Below are 18455 nucleotides of genomic sequence, written 5' to 3' on the forward strand. Positions count from 1 at the left end.
AACCATAAGTTAGCAAACGCGTAAATCATATAGAAGGAGATTCTTTAATCATGTTTAAGTGTCGGTTAAAACAATTAAAAGGCACTTTAGATGACAAAAAGGATTTCAATGGTACAAAGAACTTTGAGGGAATCATTATTTGTTTTAGACGGGAATTGTTGGGTTTTTTTTTATCAATTTACCCAGGCAAACATTAAAAAACAGTTGCGAACCGAGAGAGACAACTAAAAGGCAGGACTTATGTTAACTTTTGTATGAAAGTGTAAAATATTAATACACTTTATTTTGATAACGTCAATGTCAAATTAGCTATTAACTTTACATTTTTATTTGAAGTCTCTGCAAGATTGTTTTTTTTTATATATACAAAGCTAAAAGATGTTTGTCTAAATGTTTGGTCTGTACAGTATGACTGCTGGATCCCAGATGTTTACACATTGTTTGTTTGTGTAGCTCACCCACTTTTGTCAATATAACGGAGCTATAGTCAACTGTCATAGAAGTGGAAGTTTTACTAGCTACAAAACCAGATTTAACACACCGTTTCCAAGTCAAGAATAATGTAGTTAGGTCGCTTTCAAGATAATGCATTTCGTCCCAAGAGTTAGTTTGTCAAGAGTACGAAATGCCATATTGAGCACAAGAATTTAGGAATTGTAACCATCTGCTGCTCTTCGTGTGGCGATTACATACTACTGATCGTGAAATTTGTCAGTTGTCATATATAATGGTACTAACATAATCATATAAAATATGAATATGTAAAATGAATACATACTAGACATCTATCAAACAAAGATCAAATGATCAGTCTTTTGTCAGATGTAATCAAAATATTGTTGGTCTATGAACGTTATTCGACAAATCATAAACGAAGACAGAAGACATCGATGCTTGATACTTCGGTGTGGTATGCTTTCATTTATACATTAGTAATTTTAATGCACAAAATCATCACAGTTTTCTTAGAAAAGGGAAGAACTGGTCCTGTTTTTGTCAATATAATACGAATATATAACAGTACACGAAGAATGTTGATGTTTGTTTTATTATGCTTTTCTACCAAAACTCAAGTAGATATTAAAATCAGTGTACGCCTAATCCCCCGTCAATACGGATAGATTCTCCGTGTATCATTCCACTTTTATCACTCAAAAGAAACAACACAGTGTTTACTATATCTTCTCTGTCTGAAAAACAACAACAATATTATAATGCAAGTTTTGTGTAACAATCTTTTTCATTCGCTGAGAGTAACCAACAAATCCACATGTCGAAACTAAGGAGGAACTAATTGTCTGAACCAACAATTGCTGATTACTAATATATATTTGAAAATAAACAACGCCGAACTTAAAATCTAAAATTAAAAAAAATATATTTAATAGCCTTCAGTTTTCATTTGCATGAAGTCACGTTTAGTCGTGACGTCTTTGAGCCGAAAATTATTCATGAAGTGTCGCGGAATTTTATGTCATTTCAAATTTATACCTTGGATACTAAACTCAAAAGACAAATAATAAAAGGGGAATCACATAAAATACGACTAAAATCAAATGCTATCAACAGAACAAGTCAAAATCACATTCCTGACTTGGTATATGCATTTTCCGATAAAAATGGTTGGATTTACCTAGTTTTATGCTTTGAGCTAGCTAAACCTCCAACTTGTAGGATAGTTGTTTAAAGTTCAGTTATGTTGGCAAAATTAGGTGAGCAACCCTAGCATACATTCTCTTTTCTCGTTTTTTATATAGATTATACCGTTGGTTTTCCCGTTTGAATGGTTTTACACTAGTAATTTTTGGGCCCTTTATAGCTTGTAGTTCGGTGTAAGCCAAGGCTCCGTGTTGAAGGGCGTACATTGACCTATAACGGTTTACTTATTGTTATTTGGATGGGGTGTTGTCTCCTTAGCACTCACACAACATCTTCCAATATCTATTAACTATCACATTATAAGTTAATGTGATAAAATTTGGGATCAAGCAGCCAAACCTGTAAAATAATACAACACAAACATACAACACAAACATACAACACGAACATACAACACGAACATACAACACGAACATACAACACGAACATACAACACGAACATACAACACGAACATACAACACGAACATACAACACGAACATACAACACGAACATACAACACAAACATACAACACAATTGAACAAAGAATTCAAACAAACATACAAATTAATCTAACAAAGACTAAATAAAGAGTAAATTGGTCAATGACGTCAACAACAAAAATGTGTCGCTGATAATACATACTAAATTAATCTAACAAAGACTAAATAAAGAGTAAATTGGTCAGTGACGTCAACAACAAAAATGTGTCGCTGATAATACATACTGTATATTACCAATGTTATTTCAACTGATCGGGCGGAGCTTACATTTTAATTTGCATAGGGACAGTCTATTTGAAGATGTTTGTGATAAGGATGATTGCCGTTATAATTATTAGTGATTTTTAATCACCTATCAGTGTCATCAGAGAAGTTTACAAAACAATGACTGGACACTTCATTGATGAGTTTATCCTAAAACACCTATCTATAGATGGACTGGTTTATTATGAGCGAACTGGTTATACTCCGCCCAGTCAAGTCAAATAAACGGAGTAATATACATAAAGTATACTTTCTCGAAAACGAAAAAAAAGTAAATACAAATATACATGGGTAAACAAAATTCAAAACAAAAACTGAAAACGCTGTGTGTCCGAATCGCACCATAAAAAGTCATTACCCAGGTGACGTGATGCATAAGTACAGGTTCTTGTCAACAAACATACCACCAACAGTAATATAATAGCACGAAGACAAATAACGGGGAATCTAAAGTAAACTAAAAATATACACAACTTCAACACCTAGCATGTATAACACGTGATCATCTTATATTATTTGTGAAGAACACACAGAATATTTATGTACTGCAAATGTATTGCGATTTTATCATTTTAGACAAAAATGAGAGTTTAACTTTTGCGATTTTGTGAAAAGTCCTGTTTAATTCATATAAACCAATCTAAAGTTCGAGTTTAATTCATTGCGATTATATCCCTGTCGCAGTTGACGCTATAATACATCGCAATAATTTCTGAATTTACAGTATACATTATGTAAGCTTATGTCTTGGTACTTTCCGACGAATTTTGTGAAAACACGGACGAGACAGTTGACAAAACCCTGACCATTATGCTGACTCGTCAGGTTTTGTGCAGACTCCGATGACGTTTTACAGCATCGAATTATAGTAAACAATTAATGATTTACACTTGAATATATTGAAAGGAAACTTTACTCGCAAACTTAATCTATAAAATTTGTAAAATGCGTCTTTTTCCGTTGAGACTGATCTGATAAGTCAGGAACACCGAATTATAGCTTGTTTTTGCGATGTTGTTATGTGTTTTCTTTTTAAAAAATCATTTCGAAGTTTAATTGTTTTAACTCTTTTAAATGATAGAGAGCTTTATTTCATAAAACTAATTTATGATGTAATTGAGTTTTTTAAATTTGCTTGTTCACATTTGGATAATGTATACAAAGTGGAAATAAGATTTAGGATGTTCGCCCCTCTATTTCACAATTACCATTTTTTTTTAAAGCCTGGTATAAATTGAAAGTATTTAATATAAACCGGAGAGCTGAAAAAAATCAGTGTCCTTGTTTTTTGAGATATTACATTATTGAAAATTTAATTGACAATGATTCTCTATAGATTTTCATACATTTAACAACATGAACAATGTTACTATTTTTCTTTGAAAAACTAGGATAGCAAGGTTTGATGATTTTCCAAAATGGATATATAGATTTTAAGTAAATAAATGATGAAAAGAAAAGTTTGGATTATTGGGGAAAATTTTAATTTAAATATGCACTACATGTATAAAACTAGAGGATTCCGAATATCTGACAAAAAAATCAACACAAGCGTAGACTGACGAGTGCTGTCCCCTGGCTCAATACCTACGTTCAGATTAGAGACATATGTATCAGTCTAACACAGGTGTTGCAAACATCCTTTATCAATACTTACCAGCAAACTTTCCGAGAGGTGTTAGTGATAAGTTAGGCATGTTGTTTATATGGTCCTTGATTTTCAAGGTCATTTCAGTCCAAACAACCGTTGGGTTTACTGAGTTAACTCTAATCTAAAAATAAAACAATTTGTATAATTCAGTAGTGGACAAAGAGGGGACTAATTATCCAGATTGAAAGGACATTAAAAGGGCAAGCAAAATACTTCTGGTTTGGTCTAGCAAAAAAGAAATATTATATAATATATTTTATATGGATTCTTCTTTTCCAAAATCTTGGTCTGTGAACTTAATAGTTACTTTCAATGAAAAAAATTGTGGAGTTTCAGAAATGAATTCTTTGTATGCAATAGATTAAACAACACAACAATGAAATGGTATTATAGACCTGGCAATGTACAATATCTAAGCAGGGAAATGTAGAATTTGTAAATGTCGATAAATTCAACGAAAACAAAAAGACATTGCGCATGTTGAGGAAACGCTGAATCTGTCCGTTTATTTTAAATCAATCTATTTTCCGTGTCAGAATATCTTTTATTTTAATTGTGAGAAGAAACTATATATCTTTCCAAATAAATATTTAAATCTTAATTGAGATAGAAGATAGCAACGCTTAATCACATTTTAATATATTAATCTCATTAGACTTTACACTCGTTGAAAACTTAATAATAGATTGTTTATCTTAATAAAAAAATATTTAAAACAGTAAATGGTAGAATAATAATTAAAAGACAATGACAATGCACACTAAAAAAAACAGATTATATCTGTACTAGTTTGACTTTAAAACTGAAGAATAAATTCTTGAATCTTTCAATTCAACTTTTCAAAATTTAATGCGGTTTTTTTTTTACACCAAGACTTCGTGATTGGTACAAAACTTCCTGAACTATGAACATTAAACCAATGACACGACGTTATTTTCATTTAAGGGTACTACGAATAAAATTAACCATAGTACTTTAGATTCTTAAACGGTTAATTTTAGATATCTGTAGATTCATACCTACCTTGTGAGGTCCAAGTTCGAGGGCCATACATTTTATTAACATGTCTATTGCGGACTTCGTGCAACTGTACACGCTCAGTTTGTCCATTGCAAACGTCGAACACAAACTGGAAATGAAGACAATGCTGCCACAGATTTTTTTCTCAATCATCAATTTTGCAACAACCTGCAAATTAATGGCATGTGTCATTCAGTATATAGATCTCGTCTTTATTGTGTTTTGTCCTTTTTTTTTTCTTTTTTTTTCTTTTTTTCCCTTAGTTGATCTATTTGTGCAGCTCTAATATGTTGAAATGTATTCATTTAACACCTTGCATGGTCTCATATGTTTAAGAAATTGTGTATTGTCTGTATAAAATTAAACTTTTATTGCCTAAGAAATTATAAAATATCATTGCTGAGGTATGTCTTCTCTAAATAGTAATGTACCTTTACATATACATTGTATTTTCAAAAAAAAAAAGGGAGTTTGCAGAGGTCGAGAAGTAAACAGAGGCTAATAAAACTTGAAATGGCCCTAAACTTTAATTTTTGTTCTACAAAGAAAAGATCAACATAGTCAATATTTTGCACGTTTGTTGAAGTCCGAGCGGGAACTGTTTATTCCTCCTTGGCAAATAAGTTCATCACCGGTTTTTTTCGGATGTAAAGTTTAAAAATATTAATTTTGTTTATAAAAGTTAAATTTATAGCCGATTGCATTGAGTGTGTAGTAAAAGGTAGACTCCTTGGTTAGCTTGCTTGTTAGCTGAACCGTGAAGTCATTATAAGGTAAGGTAAACTACCCTCCTTTAAGAGTAGTTAAGTCCGACACATAACCAATCTTTCTGTCTGTAAGACTGTACTACTTTGAAAAGAAGGTAGTATACCTTACCTAATAATGACCTCACGGTTCAGATAACAAACAAGCTAACCAAGGATTCTACCTTTCACTATACACTCAATGTATTTGGCTGTAATTGTTGCGATAACTTTTTAATGGATTGCAAAAATAAAACCCAGAGGAGATACAAAATATTGAGGAAAAGGTGAACAGTTTAAAGTTAAACTGGATCACCCGTTTGGCTAGTAGTGTGAGAAGGGTAACTCGTGATTTTCTGTTTTATTTCATAAACTATAATTACCTGCGAAACGTTGAAACCGGCATTAAAATTAACTTCCATCATTCTATAAAACAGTACGTAAGTATGTATGATTTACAATAATTTTAAACCAAACACACCGAATCTATTTAGAAAAATGCAGTAAAAAGATGGAAAATATACAATGCACATTTCCTATCATGATTTTCTTGATAGAGGGTTGCTGCTCACAAGGAAGCTATTAAACCAAGAGTTCCAAATGGTGAAGTTGAAATCATCCCTTCGTAAATTTTACGGACGCCATCACGAGTTGGTTGACCGTTATGGAATAACCGTATCACAAATGATTTCGGATATGTTCCTTACGTCGTAACTACAATTCCCTTTCCTTTCCTGAATGTGACCTACCGAATTAGACTATTTACCGGATTTGTTATCACATAAGCAACACGACGGGTGCCGCATGTGGAGCAGGATCTGCCTACCCTGCCGGAGCACCTGAGATCACCCCTAGTTTTTGGTGGGGTTCGTGTTGCTTATTCTTTAGTTTTCTATGTTGTGTCATGTGTACTATTGTTTTTCTGTTTGTCTTTTTCATTTTTAGCCATGGCGTTGTCAGTTTGTTTTAGATTTATGAGTTTGACTGTCCCTTTGGTATCTTTCGTCCCTCTTTTTTAACAAATTTAAATATTTTAAAGATTACTTTTTCTTACCTTAATAATCCTATCCCCCCTCTATTCCTCTTATTAACACTGAAAACATCATCGAAAATGTTCGCTTTTAGCTATAGTTTTTTTTGTCATTGTTACTACTTCGTTAACGCCATGAACTAAATAAAACAGATTTCATATTGATGTGTTACGTCATATGTATATAGACAAGGTATATAGACCGATTTTTTGCCAAAGGTATCTCAAATTCAAATTGCACAATATAGTTTTGCTATTTTTACGTGCATTATATTACATTTGTAATTATATCTGCAGGATAAACAACTTTATCTCGGGAAAGTATAAAATTTTAGGAAAAAAATAGAATAGTACCGTATGCTCTAATTACATGCGAAATTATTTTTAAGATCCAGAGATCATATATTTACATGTACCTGATCGATATATTACGTAAATCAATTAATCAATATATTACTAACTCGTTTAGTTCATCCTGTGATGCTGTTAGAAAATCTTTCATTTTACACACACCAGCATTATTCACCAATAAATCAATAGCTTCAATTTTTCCTATTTCGTCTCGCGTCTTTTTCCAATCCCGCAAATCTACTTGTACTGTATGAATTTCAGGGACCTTAAGAATACAAAATATAAAATGAGGTCGTCGGGTTTCCTCGAAAATGTTAGTAACAGTATTGATTGTAGACTTAAACTTATTCTGTGAAATACTTATGCACAGAAAACAGTATGACCAATACGTTTTAAATTGACCGACAACATAAAATTATTTGTCAACTCGGTGGAGTCTGTATTATAATTTGTATTATTCGCGTATTGTTAGCGTAAAGGGACGAAACTTGAAAAATTGATATATATATATTAACTTCTTGATTCCTAACGTGAGATACTACAGGGGGAGGGGGGGCAACCTGTTTGTTTGTCTTCGTGAAAAAAGAATAGTACATTGTCCTTTAAATGATTTAATTGAATACAAAAAAAAATATGTTACAATAAGTATTATGCCAAAAAAATAGTGTAAAAAATACTATTTATCATCTTTATGGAAGAACTGCATCATTGATTTTTTTCAATCAGCAATGCTTTTATCTTTCAGCTGTGTAAGAACCTGCTTGCAGATGAAAATTCACATGCCATGTTCACTGGCGATTTAACAACTAGATGAAAACAGCACAAGATCAAAATCTAGAATGTGAGAATAATCTTCAGAGAAAATGTTTTTGATTGGCTTATTAATTGATCATGAGAAACACAGAATTTGATTGGCTGAACACGATTGTCTTACAAGGAACACGTTTTCTATTAGAGTTTTTAAACGATATACTTAATATTAATATTTTTTTAATAAATGCAAAGAATTATCATAAAAATTCCTTGATAAGGGTAAAGAAAATGAACACAGGGCTATACGGGCGAAAAACTCAGGACGAACAGACCAAGGGCGAACATGTTAACAGGGCGAGTTGTCCCGATACCCAATCCAATTCACGCATGCGTACTACAAATATCTACAGTAAAAACATCCAGTTACAAGTAAACAAATGACGTTCATGTAGATGAGATGAAATCTAATAATTTACATGCATAAAAGGGTACATATTTACGATAGTGATTGTCTTTCAATCCTAATTTACCAATTAAATGATTCAGATGCTTAATTATGTTAAAATCGGTGCCAGGAATCGAAAGTTGTTATGAAATTGTAATACACAGAAACGAATGCGGCATACGGAGAATTAATTATTTTAAAGTCGGCACCATTGGCCTTAGAATACTTGAAGTCTTCTTCCACCAAAAAACAAACGGCCTATTTATACAAAACAATAGACGAAAAAAACAAATATGATATACAACAACAAACACACAACCACTAAATAACAGGCTCCTGGCTCGAGAAAGGCACATACAGAAACGTTCACCTGCTCATACAAATTTATAACATTACTTTTTTCAATCATACTTGTCATTGAAAAGGTCAAATACAGAGAAGAATTCTGCATTTTGAACGTTATGTACACGATCTTTTCATACATCTTTTATCGTTTACACTTATACCATATTTTAACCTAATATTTCAACTCAATTTGGTTTTGAACGGACTGGTTTTTTTAATCAAATTTAAAAAAAAGCAAAAATATATTTATAACAAAAAAATATACTTGCCTCTTCCTTCAGACTGTCCAGCTCATCTTTGAGTACACTCAGAGCGTATGTCGTAGCACCACATTCCACTAATCGTTTAGCAATAGCACGACCAATACCTTAAACATCGAAGAAGTCAGGTACGAAAATGAGGAGATGTATGATCGCAAATGAGAAATCTATCCAGAAAAGATCAGACATTTAACCAGCTACAGTTAGCTGAGACCTTCAATAATGATCAAATTAAAACCGTATTAGTAAGCTACAAAGGGCATAACAAAATGTGAAATTCTTCATATGACAAAATCAACAGCTTAATTAAACCTAAAAGTATTGCACGAAAAAAATGCAGAAAGCGATAGAAGTACTTGCAGTTACCGGAAGCATAGTCAATTTAATATCATTCAAATCTAAATACACATTATAAATAAGAAAGTTGTTATTGGCAGGGAAAAAGTAGCACACGTACATAGTGAAAATTGTGACATGCACATTGTGATTGCCTGACCAATATCCTATACACTATTTTGTCTAGGTAGCCGAACAAATAGCCACTTCGTTTATATATATATACAAAACATTCTATTGACTTATGTATCAAATCAGTACGCATCCAAAGAATTTAGTGAAAAGACGTCATACATGTAAGCAATCTGAAAAACTATTGACCTTGTTAAATATTTTTAAAAAAAATAGTATCGACAGCCTTGCAAATATGTTAAACTTTTTAATTATTAAAAATGTCTAGACGAATGTAACACGAATGATTCAGTCGTTTAATTCCGTTGATCTATGATGGCCTCGCACGGGAGAAAATCGGACACGAAGAGGGATATTTCTCTTTATAATATATCAGTGATCACTGTGGATAGTAAACTTGGAATTGATAGTAAATAGCAAACACAAATAATTTTAATGTTTTTATGTTTTAATAATATAAAACGCGAAAATAATTGAAATTAATAGAAAACGAAAGAATAACGGATTTTAGAAAAAAAAGGGGGGAGAGCAAAAAAGTTGTCCTGTCCCCAAGTACATTGTACCTATGGCTGCCATCGTATATTGTTGGATATTACGAAAAATGTTTTCCTCTTTGATAGGTTAGTGTTATGACAGATCTAATGTGCACCCCTTTCGGGATTAATCTTACCTCTCCCTGAACCTGTAACCAAGGCTGTTTTACCATCAAAACGGATTTCCATTGCAAATAAAAACTATAAATACAAAATGTAATCAGTATCAATTTAAGTAGTTCACCCGCTTAAATTCCAACACATACTACGTGTATGATTAATAGTGTAGTCACAGTGCAATTTACATAACATTTTTATCTAATACACGCACTTATAAATATGATAGGATGTTGTGTATGACAAAGGTTGGATATGGTATAATTATGTCCGTACTCTTTTCCATTGTTTTAATTCATTTGTATTACGTGCACACATGTTTGAGGGTCTTGACGGGGTTTACAGATTAGAGAATAATGGGCAAAACGTACAGAATAAAGGGTAAAAAAATAAAGAATATCGAAAAATACAAAATAATGGGATGCTAAAATATAAAAAAAAAAAAAACAGAAAATGTAGGGAAAATCAAATCAAGAATAGAGCAAACTAGTCTAGAAATTAAAGAATAAAAAAGTGACTCCAATTTTTGACTCTCGTGTTTTAACGTGACAAGCCATTAAGTAAGCATTGCGTTTCGTATTCGCGTTTTTTTTTTTAAATAATACAAGATCTGGATGAGATTTACAAAATAGAAAATAATGGACCAAGAGTACAGAAAAAAATAAGTTAGAAAGTAGAATAGAGAAAAAAAAATCAGATAAATATATATATATAGAATAAAGAATGATGTGGTGCTATTAATATGATAAGAGAATGTAAATAAAAAAGAGAAAACGAAAGAAATGAAGACGACCCTATCCATACCCATATACATGTCAGTTGTACATGTAAGCGGTGTGCTAAATCTTTTAAACAGTACTATATTTCAATAGAGTATTGCTCTCATAGGGACTTGACTACAGATCAGATATATAACCCTTACTATACGTACATTTAAAAAAAAACGTATACCCCTACTATCCAATACCATAAATAACCAGTATCAATTTAAGGTGTTTATAACCAGTTTAAATACACGATCCATACTGTACCAAAAACTACAACCTGAGGTGGGACATACGAACGAACGACTAGACGAACGGACGAACAAACGAACGGACGCACAGACCAGAAAACATAATACCCATAAATGGAGCATAAAAAACACTAATCAAACATATGAATATCCGGTAATCGAGCCTGTGTATATGGTTCCAGAGGAAGCAGATTAAAATCTTAGTTTGTCTTTATATATGAATAATATTGCTGTATATACAAATTGACAAGGTTCCCCTCAGTGGTGGATCCAAGGAGGGGGTCCGGGGGTTGGAACCCCCTTTTAATTTTTTACCGATCAGTGCATTTGAATGGGGTCATATAGTTTGAACCCCCTTTACACTGGGTTGGGACCCCCCTTTTTTAAATGGCTTAATCCGCCCCGGCCCCTTGTGATACGCTAAACGCACAAGACTATTTTAAGGATCTATTTTGCTGGAGCTCGCCTTCACTAGTTTGATCGTAGTATTTTAAAAACGGATTCTGTTATTTTATTTGCATTACAAAATAGAAGACAAATCAAAGACGATATAATATCAATGAGTGTACATCAATTGGCATTTTTAAAAAAGTGTATTTATTATATGTCATTACAAGGAATTCCAGAAATTAAAAAAATCTTTTGGCTTTTAGTTTGATGCTGTGCAGCACAATTTTTTTTTTTTTTATTATACTTGTAAGGTGTCATTTAATCGCGCTTTTGTTGCATGTCTTCGCCACTTTTTTATGTGCATGTCTTGTTGTATGTTCATTTTAAAAATTATACTCTCTACCGTAAAAAAAGATATATATGGTGAACTATGTATTTAAAGCACGTCCCCACTTTTTCATGTGCATGTCTTGTTGTATGTTCATTTTAAAAATTATACCCTCTACCGTAAAAAAAGATATATTTGGTGAACTTTGTATTCAAAGCACGTCTGACTTTCTCCTACCTATATGATAATACTTTCATATAAATACGTTTTATATCAACACCATTAATCATTTGATACAAGGTAGTTATACAAAACGGATATTTCTTAGAATTAACGATCATCCTTTAAAAGTTACGGTCATCATCATTCAGAAATTACGGTCATCCTTTACAAATTACGGTCATCTTTTAATCAATTACGGTCACCCTTGTTATGAATTGTTGATTCTGTTACGGTCTCGATTGTGATTTACGGTCATCTTACCGATTTTTTTAAATCGAATTGCATGTTTCATGCACATTTCTGGGAAGTAATTTGTGATTTCCGTGTGAATCTGTTATAAATTTACATCGTATTAATGTCTCCTTTGTAAAGAAAATGATATAGAAACACTGTAACAGACAATACAGATACTGACCTAATTTTTCATCCGACATCTTGGGATGACCTTACGGTCATCAGCTTTACCCCAGTGCTTAAGGTTAAGTCCAAGTTCAAAAGTTATGTTTGGTTTGGATAACACGGAAGACATTAGACATATTGAAGTTATAGTACATACTGGTTATGTAAGATAAGTTATTGGAGATTAGTAGACCAAGTTCTGTATGCCCTCATAACTTTTCACACATTAAATGGTGTATATCTATAATATATATATATATATAGTTTAATGTTTATATACATGTATCTGGATACACAAATTCAATAAAGGGTACGTCTATATTTTTTTAATTACAACTCCTGTTATCGGTTTTTATGTTTTCATAGTTTGGATACTTTTTAATAACTTAATCTTTGGACATTGGAGCGGAGACAAAAAGATTAAGAAGTAGAATACAAAAGTAGAAAAACAAACACAACCAAAAATGAAAAAAAGCTCGAAATTATTACTTCATTGAGTTTGCGCCAATTTTTACAAAATCCAATCTTTTATTTGCGCCACAATGTTTTATTTCCTTTTGCGCCAAAAAAAAAAACGCTACATGTGTGCCATGTAACATGTAAACATATAACGTAAAAGTTTAATATGAATAGTTACTTCGTGATTTTTTTTAGAATATTCCCCAGGGTAACTAAGTAAGTTCATACTTATTTCTAAAATGAAACTGAGAGTCACTTAAGTTTAAAACTATAAATAGTGTTCACATGTTTGAGGTGTCAAGATGTACATTGTCAATTCTGAGACAAACAGTCCGTTAGTTTTCTCAATTGGATCATTGTTTCATTGTTTTTCATGTCGGGACTGTTTCTAGCCGACTATACGGTATGGTTTTTCTCCTTTCTGAAGGCCATACAGTTGCCTTTCATTGCCTATAATTGCTTCCATGCACTTCAATTGAACTTTGGTGGATAGTTGTCTCATTGGCAATCGCAGCACATCTCCTTAATTTTCTATTTATGAAAGAGTCTGTATTTTTTCAGACCACGCATATACATGTAGATTATTCAATATTCAGTGTACATGAGTACATTTTTGTACGTTGCTTGTGTCAGAAAAAAAACTTTTGGTTTTTATCCAGTGTTTATAGTGCTTTCTTTTAGGTTTTATGATATCGTCTATTTATAACACAATTGCGTTTTAACAGTAATATGAAAAGTTTCTTATTAAGGACGTATCAGTGTATAATGCTTATATTATGGTTACGTTGACTGATTTCGGAGGAATATATAGATATAGGAAGATGTGGTGTGAGTGACAATGAGACAACTCTCCAATATGTTTGTTTAGGGGCCAGCTGTAACCCGTCTCCGGGTGTGGGCATTTTTCTCTATGTTGAAGACCCATTGGTCGCCTTCGGCTGTTTTTTTACTCTTTGGTCGGGTTGTTGTCTCTTTGAAACGATCCCCATTGCCATTCTCTATTTTATTTATTATGCAATCAAAAACTGTGTTCTAAGGATATATAAAAAAGAAGATGTGGTATGATTGCCAATAAGACTATCCACAAAAGACCAAAATAACACAGACATTAACAACTATAGGTAACCGTACGGCCTTCAACAATGAGCAAAGCCCATACCGCATAGTGAGCTATAAAAGGCCCCGTTAAGACAATGTAAAACAATTCAAACGAGAAAACCAACGGCCTTATTTATGTAAAAAAAATGAACGAAAAACAAATATGTAACACATAAACAAACGACAACCACTGAATTACAGGCTCCTGACGTGGGACAGGCACATACATAAATAATGTGGCGGGTTAAATATGTTAGCGGGATCCCAACCCTCCCCTAACCTGGGACAGTGGTATAACAGTACAACATAAGAACGAACAATACAAATCAGTTGAAAAAGGCTTAACTCATCAGATGGACAAAAATACAGTGGACGTGGTCATTAAAAGTCTCATTTGAATAAAACTAGTTTTAAACTATTTACCTGAGTGATTTATTTGCGCGAATGAAATATTTTATTTTGGCGCAAATGAAATATGGTTTGGGCACAAATGAAATGCCTATTCGCGCAAAAGCAAAGCACCGACTTCCTCAACTACCTTCACCAGGTACGCGAATGAAACATTTTATTTTGGCGCAAATGAATAGGGTTTTGAGCACAAATGAAATGCCAATTGGCGCAAAAGCAAAACACCGACTTCCTCAACTACCTTCACTAGTACATGTATCAACAGATCACAAACTCTAAAATAAGGAAACCAGAAAAGTAGACTACTTCGTGACATTATTTAAAAAAAAAACCTGTTTTACTTATTTTAAAAAAGTGTGATATAATATGGCCAGTTATATTTTATAAGTAAAGAAGTAGGCAGAATTAAACAACAACCTTACCAAAATTAAACATTTGTTTTTGTATGAATGCTGTTATTTAAAAGCATTGTCTGGCAGACTCGTGTGTATCTACATGACTGATGATATGAAAAACATGTGTAATTTTCTAATTTCGAGGAGTAGACAAACCAATCACCTGTAAATACGCTATTACAGGCTGCGTAGTGCAACAGACAAATGGAGAACCAACAGTCTGATACATTTCTTATATGTAAGAATCGGTGTAAAGTATAAATTTAGTCAAAAGAACCCCGATAAATTATCTAAACGAGTCTAAGACTCACGGTGTAATAATATTGACAAATCATTTTATTTATTCTTTTTAAACTTAATTATGATCTGTATTTTCAGTCATACATATACAAAGTTTTAATCTTTTCTCTTTCTTTATTTTGTTTTTGGTTTGTTTTTGTTTTGTTTAACTTTTAATATTTTGACCGGCAGCTTACTCTTAAAAGACGAAGTGCTGGCAAATATACTATATAAGTTAAACGCAAAGCAAAAGGAATTAAATTATTTTGTTTGTAAAACATACAGCAGCAAATATTTCATGTACGATAAGCTCAGTCTACGATTGGCTGTACAGTAGTTAACAGTCAAATATGATTCCTGCAGTGGGTCATTGCCCTTTTTCTGTAAGTAGATTAAAGTACATGTAGCTATTACTCGGTTTATTTGACTTGACTGGGCGGAGTTTAACCAGTTCGCTCATAATAAACCAGTCCATCTATAGATAGGTGTTTTAGGATAAACTCATCAATGAATTGTCCAGTCATTGTTTAGTAAATTTTTTTGATGACACTGATATGTGATTAGAAATCAGTAATAATTATAACGGCAATCATCCTTATCACACACATCTTCAAATAGACTCTCTCTATGCAAATTAAAATGTAAGCTCCGCCCGATCAGTTGAAATAACATTGGTAATAAGTGCACCGCCAATGTTTGGATGGTTCCTGATGTTCAGTCTTTGGGTTTTCTGTCTGTGTGCCATTAATGGATTATAGTTTGTCTTTTCAACGTTTTTCTTGTTGATCATTGTGTTGTATGTTTTATTTGAACATTGTATTTTTATAGCCGCCTTACTATCTTTTACCCCTTCATGAAATATTATATAATCGTACAAGGGCGGATGAACATACGATACAATTTTGATCTCTCGGTGATTTGTCAAGTACCCTATTTTACACCCAGTCAATTCAAATATTTGATAAAAGAAATCCTTCATGTGCTACGTTCATAGATTAATGTGGTCAAATTTAAGACCTTTACCCAAAAGTTCGGTTTCTTGGAAATGTCTATCCTTTGTTCTCAATGCTCTTAAACTTCGTACTGTATTTGGCCTTTTTAACTTTTTTGATTCGAGCGTCACTGATGAGTCTTTGTAAACGAAACGCGCATGTGGCGCAAATACAAAATTTCATTCCTGATATCTATGATGAGTTTATTTTCGATGCCTCTTCTGGTGGAGTTTTAATTTGTCGAGAGTATCACCAGCCCAGTCCAGTAGTCAGCACTTCTGTGCTGATATGAGTTATCATTGATATGGTCAAAATCATAAATTAACTGCTAATTAAAATTAAATTTTTGAAATACTAAGGCTTTTCTACCTCAGGAATAGATTACCTTAGCTGTATTTGGCAAAACGTTTAGGAATTTTTGGTCCTTAATGCTTATCAACTTCGTACTATATTCGGCCTTTTAAACTTTTTTTATTCGAGCGTCACTGGTGATTCTTTTGTAAACGAAACACGCGTCTGGCGCAAATACATTTCATTCCTGGTATCTATTATGAGTTTATTGGACGGTAAAATCTAGCTTTTTAGTTTAAAAGACAAAAAACAAGCGAATTGTTGTATAACCTTTTATATATAAGCATAAATAAAATGGTGTCACAGCTCTTTGGAAATTAATAATTTTTATCCGATTTTTATGATCTCCGAAGAAAAAACTCGCATGTTGCTGAAAATTTATTAATAATCAATTAAAAAAACATCGCTCAATGTTTTTATAAAAAAAAATATAATGTCCCTACATAATCAAGCCAAAAGTAATTTTAGAAAGATGAGTTCATGTACTCGTTTTTGTATTGCTGTATATTTTTTTTTTTCGTTCATTGTTTTGTAAATACATCAGGCTGTTGTTTTTCTAGTTTTAATTGTTTCAGTATTTTTGTTCTTTTACTTTTTATAGTTGGCCTTGTGCTATTTGTATTGGTTTTGTTCATTGTTGAAGGCAGTTGCTAGCATAAACGTCATCTGATAAGCAGATGTCTAATTGGCACTTATGCCACATTTCCATGTTTTCATGACTAATATCATTTAGCAAGTTGCGATTCTAAATTAGTGCTGCATATAAATTTTGGTCAAGACAGTCTACTATAATATTTAAATGTACATAGATTGGGGTGCCCATTTTGGCCACATCTTTCCATGTTTTCTACGGTTTATGTTCAGGTCTAAATGTTTTTGAAGTATACTGATATTTCCGGATGTTTTGTCAATGGGGGACACATATTCGCCGTTTTTACACATCTATTTAAAACCAAATAACCGCAGCTTTTAACAATTTTTATCAAATCAATTGCATTATAGATGAATATCAGACATTTCAAAGGTATAAAGAATTCAAATTAGGGCATTCAGTCAAATATTTACTTAGAAATACTTCTTTGAAATCGTTTTTTATTCAGGAAATTGTCCGAAAATCGTTGTCCGTTTTTCGGTCATTTTCGGTAGGAGCCGCAATTGTGTCTCAGTTTAAAAAAAAATATTATATTTATAATAAAAATATAATTTACGGGTACATTTCTTCCATTTCAGCCATCCTTTGAAGGTTTTACACCTCAAAATCCTTCAACGGCGAAATTGTGTCCCCGGCGAAAATGAGCACCCCACTCTATATCATTTACTTTTATTTATTTTTTCAGATTTTTAGGAACCGGACAAAATATTCAAATAGCATTCATAGTAATCAATGATATACAACAGGAGAACGAAGTCATCAACACTTATGTCATGGCGGTACCACCAGCCCCCAAAATTGTTGTTCTTTTGATAGTCATTCAATTGATGTTTTGCATGCTATTTATGCAAACACAGTCACGTGACCGGAACTTAATCACAGAATCACATGAACAGAAATATTTGAACAGCACAGAATCGTATTCACGATTAAGAAACACGTTCAATGATAAATATTTTTTTAATTGTGCAAACATACACAAAATACATATATTTAAGAATGATGTTGGTCAGGGTAGGTCGAAGTCAGTCGACATTGGTACATATAACGGACAAAAGGTAGTGATTAAAAAACTTTCATCCTTTAAGAACAAAGCCAGGCAAGAATACAGACAACTACTGTTTATGAAGGAAATATTAATTAGAGATCAGTTAGAATATCCAGGACTAATTAAAATGTTAGGATACTGTGTACGTCATTTGAATAGTGAAGGGTTCCAGAGGAGACGTCCTCATAGAGGTGATATAACAGCAGTGTACGAGTACGGAGTGGAGTTTGATATAAGAAATCTGACATTAAATATAGAAGAGCGACTTGTTCATGCATTAAAATTAGCCTATCTTATT

The 18455-nt window shown here is 32.5% G+C and overlaps 1 protein-coding gene across 3 annotated transcripts; it reads right to left on the minus strand.

The window, feature by feature from the left end:
* Positions 1–1030: 1030 nt before the first annotated feature.
* On the minus strand, positions 1031–11115 carry LOC139498722 (D-erythrulose reductase-like). 3 transcript variants are annotated; one of them, XM_071287246.1, is made up of 8 exons: positions 11090–11115; positions 10142–10207; positions 9013–9110; positions 7311–7465; positions 6203–6245; positions 5080–5244; positions 4063–4177; positions 1031–1190 (listed from the first exon to the last, which is right to left on the minus strand). In XM_071287246.1, the coding sequence occupies exons 2-8, from the start codon at positions 10191–10193 to the stop codon at positions 1087–1089; spliced, it is 732 nt and encodes a 243-aa protein (XP_071143347.1). In that variant the 5' UTR covers positions 10194–10207; positions 11090–11115; the 3' UTR covers positions 1031–1086. The 3 variants fall into 3 exon arrangements, with proteins under 3 accessions (XP_071143347.1, XP_071143346.1, XP_071143348.1); XM_071287245.1 differs by lacking the exon at positions 11090–11115 and having other exon boundaries at positions 10142–10339; XM_071287247.1 differs by lacking the exons at positions 9013–9110; positions 11090–11115 and having other exon boundaries at positions 10142–10341.
* Positions 11116–18455: the final 7340 nt, after the last annotated feature.

This window comes from Mytilus edulis, chromosome 12 (genome assembly GCF_963676685.1).
Source record: "Mytilus edulis chromosome 12, xbMytEdul2.2, whole genome shotgun sequence".
Lineage (NCBI taxonomy): Eukaryota > Metazoa > Mollusca > Bivalvia > Mytilida > Mytilidae > Mytilus > Mytilus edulis.